At 42.6% G+C, this 13,834-nt stretch overlaps 1 protein-coding gene across 1 annotated transcript in view; it reads left to right on the plus strand.

The window, feature by feature from the left end:
* The first annotated feature begins 6,254 nt into the window (after positions 1-6,254).
* Positions 6,255-13,834, plus strand: part of LNX1 (ligand of numb-protein X 1) — a 103,104-nt gene continuing 95,524 nt past the window's right edge. Inside the window, exon 1 of the mRNA XM_070948543.1 lies at positions 6,255-6,346. Within this exon, the coding sequence (XP_070804644.1) occupies positions 6,255-6,346 (92 nt within the window). The remainder of the gene's footprint in view (positions 6,347-13,834) is intronic.

The raw sequence follows: 13,834 nt of genomic DNA on the forward strand, positions 1-13,834 counted from the left end.
ACCGCAAAGCTCTAGCTCTACAGAGGTGCAGGAAGTCAAGCATCCTAGTGAATAAGCTACTGGATAAGCTAATGGTGAACTGTCCTTTCACGGAACACTGTTCGGAAATTCTACAGCGCTGTAACCTTGAACACCATTTTCAGAACGGGTGAGTACCTTTTGGTCATGTTGATATATCCATCTGTGTTATGTCTAGAGAAAAAAAATCTCAATCTGAATAACGTTTTCTATCAGACAGATAAAAAAGATATTTTTTATTTTTCTTCCTTAATTATTTTTTGTCTTTTAATGACCCCTTGCATCGGGGTGGAGTCGGGACAACTGAATGGAGCTGAGTGTTTACTGGCTGGATTGTTGTGGCCTGCCAGCGACCAGTGGAGCTGGCAGCAGAGTCAGACAGTGAGGAGGTTGGGGAGAAACATGGGTGTCAGCGTCTCACCGCCGGCATAGAGAGGAGAGAGATAAGCACTGAACTTTTGCCTGCTAAATCCCTTTGAAGCTGGGTCATCGTGGAAATGAAGGGGGGGGACATTCCTGTGAAATGACGAGACAAGAAGTCAGTGGAGTGACTTGGAAGATAGCCAATGAGAAGCAGATAATTGGGGATTGGAAAGGGAGGGATTGGGGGGGCAAAAGGTCAGTCTTGTCCGCATCGAGTCATGATCCGGTTGCTGTGCTCAAATAAAGAGAAGATTTCCTTAAAGATTGGCAGTTTGGAAATTCATTTATTTTGAGATAGCATCGAAGTCTGACAATGGGTCAGTCCTGGAGGCTGGGGAAGGCTCAGACGAGGGTTCTGCGTTGGAGGCAGAGAGGGGGCCAAGGCCATCTGGCAGTTATCAGCTGCCTCCGGAGCTAGACAGCAGTGAGGCAGAGGAACAACTGGAGCCTGTTCCCAGGGTGCACATGCACAGAGCTGCCAGAAGAAAAGAACAGCTAAGAAATCAGGGTCAACTTGGGAGTAAAGCCACAGATGGATGATGTGTGGCCCCTCCCATAGGAAATAAAAGGGGAGTGGGCTTTTGCAGGAAACAATTTGTTCAGTTGGTCGGTCGGTTCAGAAGTGTGAAGATCTGTCAATGAATCTCAGACACTCTGCGCCAAGTCTTTCCTTGCGTTTGGAAAATATTTACATGGCAGCTTTCCAAGCCAGATAAGGTCTGTGGTCATAAGTTCACCTTTGAAAGACTGGTTGCCAGGTTTGCTGAATGTGAATGAGGGGAATTCACATTCCTTTAATAAAAGGGGTTTTGTCGGGACCAGGATTCTGGTTCGTGCTTTTTGGGGAAGCCTAGGTCAGAACACGGATGCCCTTCCTGTCGCCAATGCGGAGTTCGCAGCAGATATATTCTCACTGTGCCCAGAGAGAGAAATACCTACCTCTACCTAGGATAGAACTCACAGCCTCCTGATTGTGAGGCCACCGCACCGCCCTCTCTTTCTTCCTTACGATATAATTAAATCTGGCTGTCAAGTTAGATATTAAATATAAGGTGATCTTTTAGTAGCAACTACTTTATTTTTTATGAATGAATGCATCCCCCATCGTTCAGCTTGCATGAATTAAAAGGCAGCTTACCACAATAACACCAAATTCAGATGCTCTCTGGGTCAAATAAGGTTTCATGCAAATATTTCCAGGAGGCGTAAGAGATGGAGCATGAGGCATCTGAGATGCGTCAGCTTTTGTATTATGCACACAGTGCGGTGTTGTATTATGGGATGCAAGCGAATAGGCGAGGTAGGCAAAAATTGGGTTATGCCAATCTTTCTGGAATAGAATCCTTATGTAAGATGGGGGAATGTAAATCGTGACAGGAGAATCCATTCAGCGAAGCCACCACTGAAAACCAACTTCAGAATCATTAAGTTCCGTTAGCAGTTAAAAACATGATGCAAGAAAAGAGGTTTTGCCATTTTAATATCTACAAGGAGCTTTGGGGTGGAGGGGTGTCTCATAGGACTTCTTCCAGAGGATCTTTCTTGATTTAAATAATTGGAAGAGCTCATAGCAAGCAAGGAACATGGTCAGGTCCTAAATTATTAGGAGGGATGTAAGGTGAACACCAGCTTACATTTTGTGTCTTCCCCGTTCCCAGAAGGAAAAGTTCAGGTTGCAAAATTTGTCTCCTTTTCATCCACGTTCCTCACCATAAGGAGGGGAAGAGGACACCGTAGTGTGATGTAGAAAATGTGTTCTAGATATGTTTTTAAATCTGTATATCAGGGGTGAAATCCAGCAGGTTCTGACAGGTTCTGAAGAACCGGTTGCGGAAATTTTGAGCAGTTCGGAGAACTGGTAAATACCACCTCTGGCTGGTCCCACAGTGGGGAGAGAATGGGGATTTTGCAATATCCTTTTCCCAGGAATGGGGAGAGAATGGGGATTTTGCAATATCCTTCCCCCAGGAGTGGGGAGGGAATGGGGATTTTGCAGTATCCTACCCCCAGGAGCGGGGAGAGAATGGGGATTTTGCAATATCCTTTCCCCAGGAATGGGGAGAGAATGGGGATTTTGCAATATCCTTCCCCCAGGAGTGGGGAGGGAATGGGGATTTTGCAGTATCCTTCCCCCAGGAGCGGGGAGAGAATGGGGATTTTGCAATATCCTTTCCCCAGGAATGGGGAGAGAATGGGGATTTTGCAATATCCCTCCCCCAAGAGTGGGGAGGGAATGGGGATTTTGCAGTATCCTTCCCCCAGGAGCGGGTAGAGAATGGGGATTTTGCAATATCCTTTCCCCAGGAGTGGGGAGAGAATGGGGATTTTGCAATATCCTTCCCCCAGGAGTGGGGAGGGAATGGGGATTTTGCAGTATCCTTCCCCCAGGAGCGGGGAGAGAATGGGGATTTTGCAATATCCTTTCCCCAGGAGTGGGGAGAGAATGGGGATTTTGCAATATCCTTCCCCCAGGAGTGGGGAGGGAATGGGGATTTTGCAGTATCCTTCCCCCAGCAGTGGGGAGGGAATGGGGATTTTGCAATATCCTTTTCCCAGGAATGGGGAGAGAATGGGGATTTTGCAATATCCTTCCCCCAGGAGTGGGGAGGGAATGGGGATTTTGCAGTATTCTTCCCCCAGGAGCGGGGAGAGAATGGGGATTTTGCAGTATCCTTCCCCCAGGAGCGGGGAGAGAATGGGGATTTTGCAATATCCTTCCCCCAGGAGTGGGGAGGGAATGGGGATTTTGCAATATCCTTTTCCCAGGAGTGGGGAGGGAATGGGGATTTTGCAGTATCCTTCCCCTAGAGTGGGATGGGAATGGAGATTTTGCAGTATTCTTCCCCTGCCACACCCACCAAGCCACGCCCACCAAACCACACCATGCCCACCAAGCCACGCCCACAGAACTGGTAGTAAAAAAAATTGAATTTCACCACCGCTGTATATGTTTTCTTACCTCTCCTGCGGGAACTGCATTGGTTGCCGATTTGCTTCCAGGTGCAATTCAAGGTGCTGGTTGTCATCTTTAAAGCCCTTCATGACTTGGGACCAAGTTATCTGAGGGACTGTCTCTTGCCGGTCGCATATACCTGACCCACCAGAGCGGGGAGGCAAGGAATGTTGCAGGTCCCATCCTCTAGGGAGATACACCTGGTGGGACCCAGAAGGGTCTTCTCCGTGGTGACTCCCTCTCTCCCTCCAGAGATTAGACTAACACTCTCAAAAGGGCCTGAAGACGTGGTCCTGCCAGCGGGCCTGGGGAACCCAGCATGGGAGGAAGCCCATTAAAGAGCCTTGGTAGTACAGGGATTTAAGGCACCCTGTTATTAAGCTGGTTATTAAGACCAGCTGCCTGCAATTACTGCAGGGTTCGAATCTCGCCAAGGCTCAAGGTTGACTCAGCCTTCCATCCTTTCTAAGGTAGGTGAAATGAGGACCCAGTTTGTGGGGGCAATAAGCTGACTTTGTATAAAATATACAAAAGGATGAAGGCTATTGCTGAGCACATTGTAAGCCGCCCTGAGTCTTCGGAGAAGGGCGGCATATAAATCAAATTTAAAAAAAAAAATGGCTAGTATGAATGCGTGTCATCGTTGGGGTGGGGGTTATTATTCTATCATTTTTCTTTTTATTCTTTTTATTTCTCTTATACGGTGTTTTTATATCCTTGTAAGCCGCCTCGAGTCACCATGTGTGAGCAGGCGGCAATATAAATTTTCTAAATAAATAAATACCGTATTTTTTGGAGTATAAGATGCACCACAGTATAAGACGCACCTTAGTTTTTGGGGAGGGAAATAAAAAAAAAGCTGATTGGCAGGTGGATCAGCCTCCCAGAATACCCCCAATCCGCTGTTCCCAGAGATGAATTTTAGCAACAGGTTCCTTGGTTGTGAGCTCTGTGCCTTGCTTTTTTTTTTCTGCCTCTGAAACTTCTGAAACTCTGTTTCGGAAAAAACTTTTTTTCATGCCTCTGAAAGCCTCCGAAACAGCTTCAGAAAAAAAGCTTCTGAAGCTCTGTTTGGGGGCTTTTTTCTGAAGCTCTGTTTGGGGGCTTTTTTTCTAAAACTCTGGGGGCTTTTTTCTGAAGCTCTGTTTGGGGGCTTTTTTCTGAAGCTCTGTTTGGGGGCTTTTTTTCTGAAGTTCTGTTTGGGGGCTTTTTTCTGAAGCTCTGTTTGGGGGCTTTTTTTTCTGAAGCTATGTTTGGGGGCTTTTTTTCTGAAGCTCTATTTGGGGGCTTTTTTCTGAAGCTCTGTTTGGGGGCTTCTTTTCTGAAGCTCTGTTTGGGGGCTTTTTTCTGAAGCTCTGTTTGGGGGCTTTTTTTTCTGAAGCTCTGTTTGGGGGCTTTTTTTCTAAAGCTCTGTTTGGGGGCTTTTTTCCTAAAACTCTGTTTGGGGGCTTTTTTCTGAAGCTCTGTTTGGGGGCTTTTTTTCTAAAACTCTGTTTGGGGGCTTTTTTTCTGAAGTTCTGTTTGGGGGCTTTTTTCTGAAGCTCTGTTTGGGGGCTTTTTTTTCTGAAGCTATGTTTGGGGGCTTTTTTTCTGAAGCTCTATTTGGGGGCTTTTTTCTGAAGCTCTGTTTGGGGGCTTCTTTTCTGAAGCTCTGTTTGGGGGCTTTTTTCTGAAGCTCTGTTTGGGGGCTTTTTTTTCTGAAGCTCTGTTTGGGGGCTTTTTTTCTAAAGCTCTGTTTGGGGGCTTTTTTCCTAAAACTCTGTTTGGGGGCTTTTTTCTGAAGCTCTGTTTGGGGGCTTTTTTTCTAAAACTCTGTTTGGGGGCTTTTTTTCTAAAGCTCTGTTTGGGGGCTTTTTTTCTAAAGCTCTGTTTGGGGGCTTTTTTTCTGAAGCTCTGTTTGGGGCTTCTTTTCTGAAGCTCTGTTTGGGGGCTTTTTTTCTGAAGCTCTGTTTGGGGGGCTTCTTTTCTGAAGCTTCGTTTCTGATGCTTTTTTCAGCCTTTGAAGCCTCTGTTTGAGAAGTTGGGTGGGCTACATTCAGAGTATAAGACACACCCAGATTTTCACCCTCTCTTTTGGGAGAAAAAGGTGCGTCTTATACTCCGAAAAATACGGTACGTTGCGGAGGATCATCTCAACTGCATTTATTCCTATTTTTAAAAACTGGAGACAAGGGCTTGCATGTGTCATTAGAGTCAACATTCAGCCTAGGTTTCATCATGAAGAGCTTTAATAGTCCCCCTCCCTTCCATCTGGTTGAAGCCAATCAAATGGGATCCTGACTTGAAAAATAAATAGGTCTGTGTTTGTGATAGATACATATATAACATCGTCTGCTGCTCCCTGGCTGCATCTCTCCTGCTACGTTCAGATTCCTTCCTTGCCTCTTGTCTTATGCAGCTCAGCTCATAACCTGTTTGCCTTTCTGACCAATGATGTCAGTGCATCAGCTGCTTCTAAAAAACCATTCTGATGAACGCAGAAGGATGCTCTTTGCCTCAGCCTGGGCTTTTCGCTGTGTTTTTCCTTTTTTCCAGCTCTAAGCCCTGTTTTGCCACCAGCTATTTCTGCTCTGTTCTCCCTAAAATCCTCGTCCCCTTTGGAGAATCAGCTCAAATCAGCTTGCAGGTCAATGAGCTTCCTTCCAGCGTAGCTTCATTTAAGCGATTTGCATTCGTTCCTAATGCGTTCTCGGTTGGGTTGAAAAGGCGTACAGGAGGACTTGAATTGGCTGACGTTTAAAAAAACAAAAACAAAACAAAAACAAAAAGGAAGCGTGGAGTTCTGTATCCCATCACAGAGAAACTGAGGCAGAGAGGAAGGAGATTTAAGAGCAATTTGAAAACATACGCTTGCCAAAAAATGAAGGCTCTCCTGTTACTGGTCCTTCCTTGGCTAAGTCCTGCAAACTACACAGAGAGTGTGGGGAACCTGCACTTCCTGTACTCAGAGCTGTGAGTACTCACAGTTGTGTTGTGGTGGTGGTGTCTCTGTGTTGTGTCTGTGTTCTTTTGTTTAAAAAAATGAGCACTACTTTTCATTGCTTCACATTAGTGCTTCCGTAATATGTCTGTTTATGTGTATAAAGGAACAAGCTTGTGAAATCTACGTTATTTGCCTGAATTGAAATGTGGAATACAGATTGTCTTCTTGGTGCTGGAAACAGCTGAGATTAAGCCTGTTGTAGGTTTTTCTTCTTCTTCTTCTTCTTCTTCTTCTTCTTCTTCTTCTTCTTCTTCTTCTTCTTCTTCTTCTTCTTCTTCTTCTTCTTCTTCTTCTTCTTCTTCTTCTTCTTCTTCTTCTTCTTCTTCTTCTTCTTCTTCTTCTTCTTCTTCCTTTCCCTTCTTTGAGTTTAAATGTGGGATCAGGTTTTGTTTTTTTTCCTGAAATCTTTCTAAGTAAACACCACGAACAACTTGTAAATAAATAGGTGTGAAGTCTCTCTGCTGTCTAGTTCTTAAATTCACAATATATTTGTGAAGAGCAGGAAAATATAAATATTCCATATCACAATGCTAATATTTGGTATTGAATGAAATACAATTGCAGAACTGTCATTTTATAGATGTGAAAATATGGAAGCCAGTTTCTACTGGCTACAGTTTTGGCCAGTATAATCTTTAAACAATTTTTTTTTTAATTTGATTTATATGCCGCCCTTCTCCGGAGACTCAGGGCGGCTTACAATGCGTTAAGCAATAGCCTTCATACTTTTGTATATTTATACAAAGTCAGCTTATTGCCCCCACAACTGGGTCCTCAATTTTACCTACCTTAGAAAGGATGGAAGGCTGAGCCGACCTTGAGCCTTGGAGAGATTCGAACCAGCAGTAATTGCAGGCAGCTGTGTTAATAACAGGGTGCTTAGACCACTGTACTATCAAGGCTCTTGATTGGGCTGAGCTTATCTGTGTTGTCATGAATAGCTTTGGGAATGCAAAATATCCCCTCTAAAGTTTTTTTTTTTAAATACCAATGCATAACTTGCAAAATATGTTCTGAAGTTTAAAAAATTTAATGAACCATGCATTTGCAAGGTGATGAATGAAGCAAATGCTTGAGGTAAGCATTCAATTTGTCTTTAAAATAACAGGTAATAACAGGGCTGTGAAGAAGGTAATTAAATAACTGGTATTCTTTGGGTGTAGGAATGGGGATTGCCTAGAAAATGTGCTTGCTGGAATGAGTAAGAATTTAAGAAAACAGGTTTATTTATTATATTTGTATGCTGCCCATCTCCCTAAAATTCTGGCTAAAAAGTATATATTAAGTATATGTACAGGTGCTTAAAATACATATTAAAAAATCACGTACAAGTAGAAATATTTCCATCTTCAAGACTACTTCAAGTGATTTCTCTGAGTTAGAAGTCTCCATCTTGATGCATTGCAGAAATATTGGCCTAGAATTGTCCTGTACCAATATATGAGGGTAGATATTGTAGTGCAAGATATCTGAAGAACATGAGATTAGAAAAGTTTTTTTTTCAAAAGCATTTCAAGTGCACTAGTCTAAGATGCAGGATTTAACTATTATTATATGTAGAGAGAATCATATGAGGAGTAAGGGTTTATGACCACAAATGACAGAGTGAACGCATATGGAATGGAATGGAATAGAATAGAATAGAATAGAATAGAATAGAATAGAATAGAATAGAATAGAATAGAATAGAATAGAATAGAATAGAATATGGACTAGAGTAGAGTAGAGTAGAATAGAATAGAATAGAATAGAATAGAATAGAATAGAATAGAATAGAATAGAATAGAATAGAATAGAATAGAATAGAATATGGACTAGAGTAGAGTAGAGTAGAGTAGAGTAGAGTAGAGTAGAGTAGAGTAGAGTAGAGTAGAGTAGAGTAGAGTAGAGTACAATAGGACAGGACAGGACAGGACAGGACAGGACAGGACAGAACAGAATACTTTATTGGCCAAGTGTGATAGACACACAAGGAATTTGTCTCTGGTGCATAAGCTCACAGTGTACATATAAACAGCAAGTAATAGGTCATAGATCATGTATCATAGTTACAATCCTTAATCATAAGTTACAAACAACAATTGATAAATCATAAGATACCATAGGAGAAGATAGTAGGAAAGATGAGGAGTCGAGAAAAGATGAAAAATGAGCAGATGCAATTTCAAAATTAAGACAGTGGCAACTGGGACATCCAGTTTCTAGTAGAAGAAGCAGGAAATTAGTCAGAGTACATATGCAGAAAAGTCTCCATCATGGCTGTTTCCTGAATATTCTGATTAATTCCTCCTGGGTGGTGAAGGCTAGTAAGTACATTAGCAATTCAGCATGAATTGATTTTTGCCCTCTCGCTTTTCTTGTCGACATGCTGTTTATCCAATTGGTTTGCTGCTGGATGTACTTCTCCTACTATCAGCGATGTAGAAATCTGTTTAGTGGTCCACTCTCTTGGGGGAAGGGAAGGGAGCAGCAGTAACAAAAACATTGCATGGATTTGCCTGTGAACTGGGTCAGAGCATCCAAATTAGAGCATGAAATCAGCAGATGTGAGTTGCAGTGGTTGCTCCTTTTCAAAAAAAAGAGTCCATGGTGGTTAGAAGGAGGCACTTTCTCTCCTTCTCTTCCCAAAAGGTTTATTCATTCTTGTAATCAATAGTTCCGGGGTAAGACGAATGCAACAGAGTAATCCAGAGCAATTTTTGTTAAGCTGCGTTTGATTTCTTCCAAAAGTGGAATATGAATATTTTCTTTTATGTACACTGAGAGCATATGCACCAAGACAAATTCCTTGCGTGTCCAATCACACTTGGCCAATAAAGAATTCAATTCAACTCTGTTCTATTCTATTCTATTCTATTCTATTCTATTCTATTCTATTCTATTCTATTCTATTATTTATTTTTTATTTTATTTTATTTTATTTCCAATTTATATACCGCCCTTCTCCCTGAGGACTCAGGGCGGTGTACAGCCAGAATTAAGAACATGAAATACAAATATTAAAAACAATTAAAATATATATAAATTTGGCCCAAAAATTAAAAATCACAAACCAATTAAAGCATTTAAAAATTTCTTCTTAAACCAGCCCAGCTTGCTGGAAAAAGTGGGTTTTAAGGGCACGGCGGAAGGCACTGAGGTCTTGGATTCTCCTTATCTCTGGGGGTAACTGATTCCAGAGGGTAGGTGCCCCCACGGAGAAGGCCCTCCCCCTGGGGGTCACCAGCCTACATTGTTTGGCTGATGGCACCCTGAGGAGGCCCTCTCTGTGGGAGGGCACGGGTCGATGGGAGGTCGTCGGTAGCAGCAGGCGGTCTCGAAGATAGCTAGGCCCTATGCCATGGAGCGCTTTAAAGGTGATGATCAACACCTTGAAGCGCACCCGGAAGACCACCAGGAGCCAGTGCAGCTCGCGCAGGAGCGGTGTTACATGGGAGCGCCATGCTGCTCCCATCACTACCCGCGCTGCTGCATTCTGGACCAGTTGGAGCTTCCGGGTGCTCTTCAAGGGGAGCCCCATGTAGAGAGCGTTGCAGTAGTCAAGGTGAGAGGTGACGAGGGCGGGAGTGACTGTGCACAGGGAATCCCGATCAAGAAAGGGCCGCAACTGGCGAATCAGGCGAACCTGACAAAAGGTCCCCCTGGTTACAGCCATCAGATGTTCCTCCAAGGACAGCTGCATATCCAGGAGGACTCCCAGACTGCGAGCCCTTTCTGTGGGGGCCAAAGACTCGCCCCCAATAGTCAGTGATGGAGTCAACTGACTATATCGGGATGCCGGGAGCCACAGCCACTCAGTCTTGGAAGGGTTGAGCTTGGGCCTGTTCCTCCCCATCCAGATCCGCACAGCCTCCAGGCTATTCTATTCTATTCTATTCTATTCTATTCTATTCTATTCTATTCTATTCTATTCTATTCTATTCTATGAAGCACCCAAACAGGTGTGTGCATTTTTTTTAAAATTTGCTGCCTTTGTTCAACAGCACAGCCTGAGACATAAGCATACCTTGTAAAAATCAGTGCTGTGTAGGTCAGGCTAAAATTAGTAAAGTTTTCTTTTCCACAATAGTGGCCTCTCTCTGAAGCCGAATGCAAAATGTCTCCTGGTTTCCTATCAGACAGTCTTGGAGTTAGCAGTGGCAGAAACTGAACGGGGAAACCTGTGTGCTGCCTTGAAGGAGAGGGTCTTCTCTCTTCATTATGAATCTAAGAAAATAGCAGGATGAGCGTTGGTAGAAATTTCATTAGACATCGCCCCAAACTGCGGCGTGCGATTCTAAGGTACAGTTGCAGCATTTGCAAACAATGGGATCAAAAACTAGGTGAGGTTAATACAGTTTTAATGAGGACTTAATGGATTAATGGCCAGCTCTGGGAAACCCTATATTGTTCTGGTCTAAAAATAAAATTCTGGTCTAAAAAGATTTGCATTTGAGGAATGTGGATCAGCAGCTGCACCTAGGAGAGCTCCCAGAACGAGAGAAGTCATATGTTAGAACATATGACTTCTGCCCTCAAGGCCTAATGACTGTCAAAGCATCCTCCCTCAATTTATTTATTTTTTTTTAAAAAAATATTGAAATACTTTATTTATTTATTTATTTTTATATGCCGCCCTTCTCCGGAGACTCAAGGCGGCTTACAATGTGCTAAGCAATAGCCTTCATACTTTTGTATATTTTATACAAAGTCAGCTTATTGCCCACACAAACTGGGTCCTCATTTTACCCGCCTTAGAAAGGATGGAAGGCTGAGTCAACCTTGAGCCTAGTGAGAATTGAACTCGCAGTAATTGCAGGCAGCTGGATGTTAAATGGCATTAGCCTCCTACGCCACTCAGGCTCCTATTTAGGAGGCTCCTATTTAATTTTTTAAAAGCATTTTAAGGTTTGTTTAAAATAATTCTATTTTTGCCCATTGGTAGTGGCACTGGAGGTGAATTTTAAAACAGCTTCATTTATGACTATAAGATATTTTTTTCTTAGTGTCTTAAAAAGTAAAGCTATTAATGCATCTTTCTCCAGAGTTTATATTTTGATGAAGTGTCATAGTCTGACCTGCACATGTAAACACATACACATGCTCAGGAAGATAAATCTATCTCAGCATCTACTTCTGTCCAATATCGCAGCACCGTTGAGAGTGTCCTGACATATGACATTCTTGCATGGTATGGGAGCAGCTCTGTGGCGGACAAAAATGCTCTACAGAGAATCATTAAAACTGCCCAGAATATCATCGGGCTCCAGCTACCAGCCCTGGACGACATCTTCAAATCTCGCTGTTTGAGAAAGTTGCATAACATTCTCAGAGACTCTTCCCATCCTGCTAACAATCTTTTTGGACTGTTGCCTTCTGGCAGAAGGTACAGAACAATTAAAATTCAGACCACACGTTTTCTGAATAGTTTTTATCCCAGAGCTATAATTACACTCAACAATGAACTCAAGGGCCACCATCAGTGAGCTGTTGGACAGCATTACTTGGTCTGTTGTGTGGAAGTTTGGGTGGTTTAGGTGGGGAATTTGTGGTGGGTGGGAGTGTGTTTGGGGATTGTTATGTGTTTTGGACCTGGTCTTTGGGTGTTAAGTGAATTTCGTTGTATGGCTATACTGTGTATACATGTATAATGACAATAAAGTTATTATTATAAACAGTGACACTTCTCCAGTAATCCTACTAAAGGTTAAAAGGTAACAGATTCCCTGTGGATTTTACTCCACTACTTGTTTCTGACTATAGGAGGCAGCACTCATCTCATTTCCACAGTCATATGGCCAGGTTGACATCACAGAGCGCTGTTACCTTCCCATCAAAATGGTATCTATTTATCTACTCACATTTGTGTGCTTTTGAACTGTTAGGTTGGCAGGAGCTGGAGCGAGGACGGGAGCTCCACCCCATTGTGTGCACTTGGGTCTCAAACTTGGACTGCTGATTTTCCAGCCGACAAGCTCAGCAACTTATCCGCTGAGCCACTGCCCCGCCCCAGTAGTTCTAGTAATCCAAATTAAAAAGAACAGAAAAATGTATTCTTTATTCAAAATGTCTTTTGCTCCACTTCCTCCTTTTCATTGTTTATTCTTGAGGAAGGATCAACCAAACACTTGATCTGCTCTTGCTGGTGAAATCAAGGATTACCATATGGCTGTTCATAAATCTGGGAATCCCAACATGTCAGCAATATTGTCAAAACTGTCAAGATGGCAGCTATGAGAGGGGCAATCTATGTGCGACACACATTTTTTTTTAAATATTTTATTAATTTTATTATATATACATAAAAATATAATGACAATTCTGTTTAGCATCGGATATGCAGTGTTTATACATACTTACATGAAAAAAAAAATCTGGTGTCACTTATACTATATATTTCTAATTGGTTTCTGCAGCTTTTTCTCCTTCCTTAATTTTATCATTCATCCATTCGTACCACCTTCCCCACACAGTAGAGTAGTATGAATTCTCATCATTATTTATTTCATGGGTTAATTTACTTATCTCTGCGCACTCCAATATTTTCCTAATGATAAGTTCTTCCGGTGGTGGGTCTTTCTCTTTCCAGTATTGTGCGTATGCCAGTTTAGCAGCTGTAGTTATGTGTATCAGGAGGTGGACCTTTTCCTTTCCATATCCTTTCTTTACTATTCCCAGGAGAAATATTTCTGGTATCAATTCAATATCTTCTCCAATTATTTCTTGCAACCATCTCCAAATTCTACTCCAGTATCTTTTTGCCTTGGGGCATGTCCACCACATGTGAAAGAAGGTGCCCTGACCATGACCACATTTCCAACAGTTTGGATGCATATTGGGGAACATCTTTGCTAATCTAGCAGGTGCTAAATGCCACCTATGGAGCATTTTGTAATGATTTTCCTTATATGTGGCAGCTCTTGTCAATTTATAATTTTTGTTCTGTGCTTTTTTTTTTTTTTTTGTTCTAATTTCTGTGCAATGCACAATAAAAAAAAGTGGAGTTTTTCTCTCTCTCTCAAAAAAAAAACAAAACACCTTTCTGAACGGTTGTTCCAAAGGTGCTTTTTTTTAGGTGGCAATTGGACTTTCTAGTTTTTCCTTTGAAGACGTTTCGCTTCTCATCCAAGAAGCTTCTTTGGCTCTGACTGGATGGTGGGGAATGGAAGGCTTTATATGCCTTGCAGGCAGCTGGTCGTTTGCATCCTTTTTAGAGAGTCGTTGAGGCCACTTGGAGGTTTATCTGTGTCCTCAGGATCATTTGAGTAGTGCAAATGGGTGTGAAGCTTTCCTGGCTGCAGGATGTTTTCTGCCCTTCACTGTTGAAGACAGGTGCAGGCTGTTGGGGATGAGTCTATGTCAGTGATGGCTAACTGCCAGCACTTCAACCTGCATTTACTCTAGTGCTGACATAAGAAGGAGAAGAGGGGGCAGCTGGCAAGAGGACGCTTGACATTTCACCTACTTATTTTCCTTGA

This window comes from Pituophis catenifer, unplaced genomic scaffold (genome assembly GCF_029215685.1).
Source record: "Pituophis catenifer annectens isolate HBS135680 unplaced genomic scaffold, rPitCat1.0.hap2 SCAF_8, whole genome shotgun sequence".
NCBI lineage: Eukaryota > Metazoa > Chordata > Lepidosauria > Squamata > Colubridae > Pituophis > Pituophis catenifer.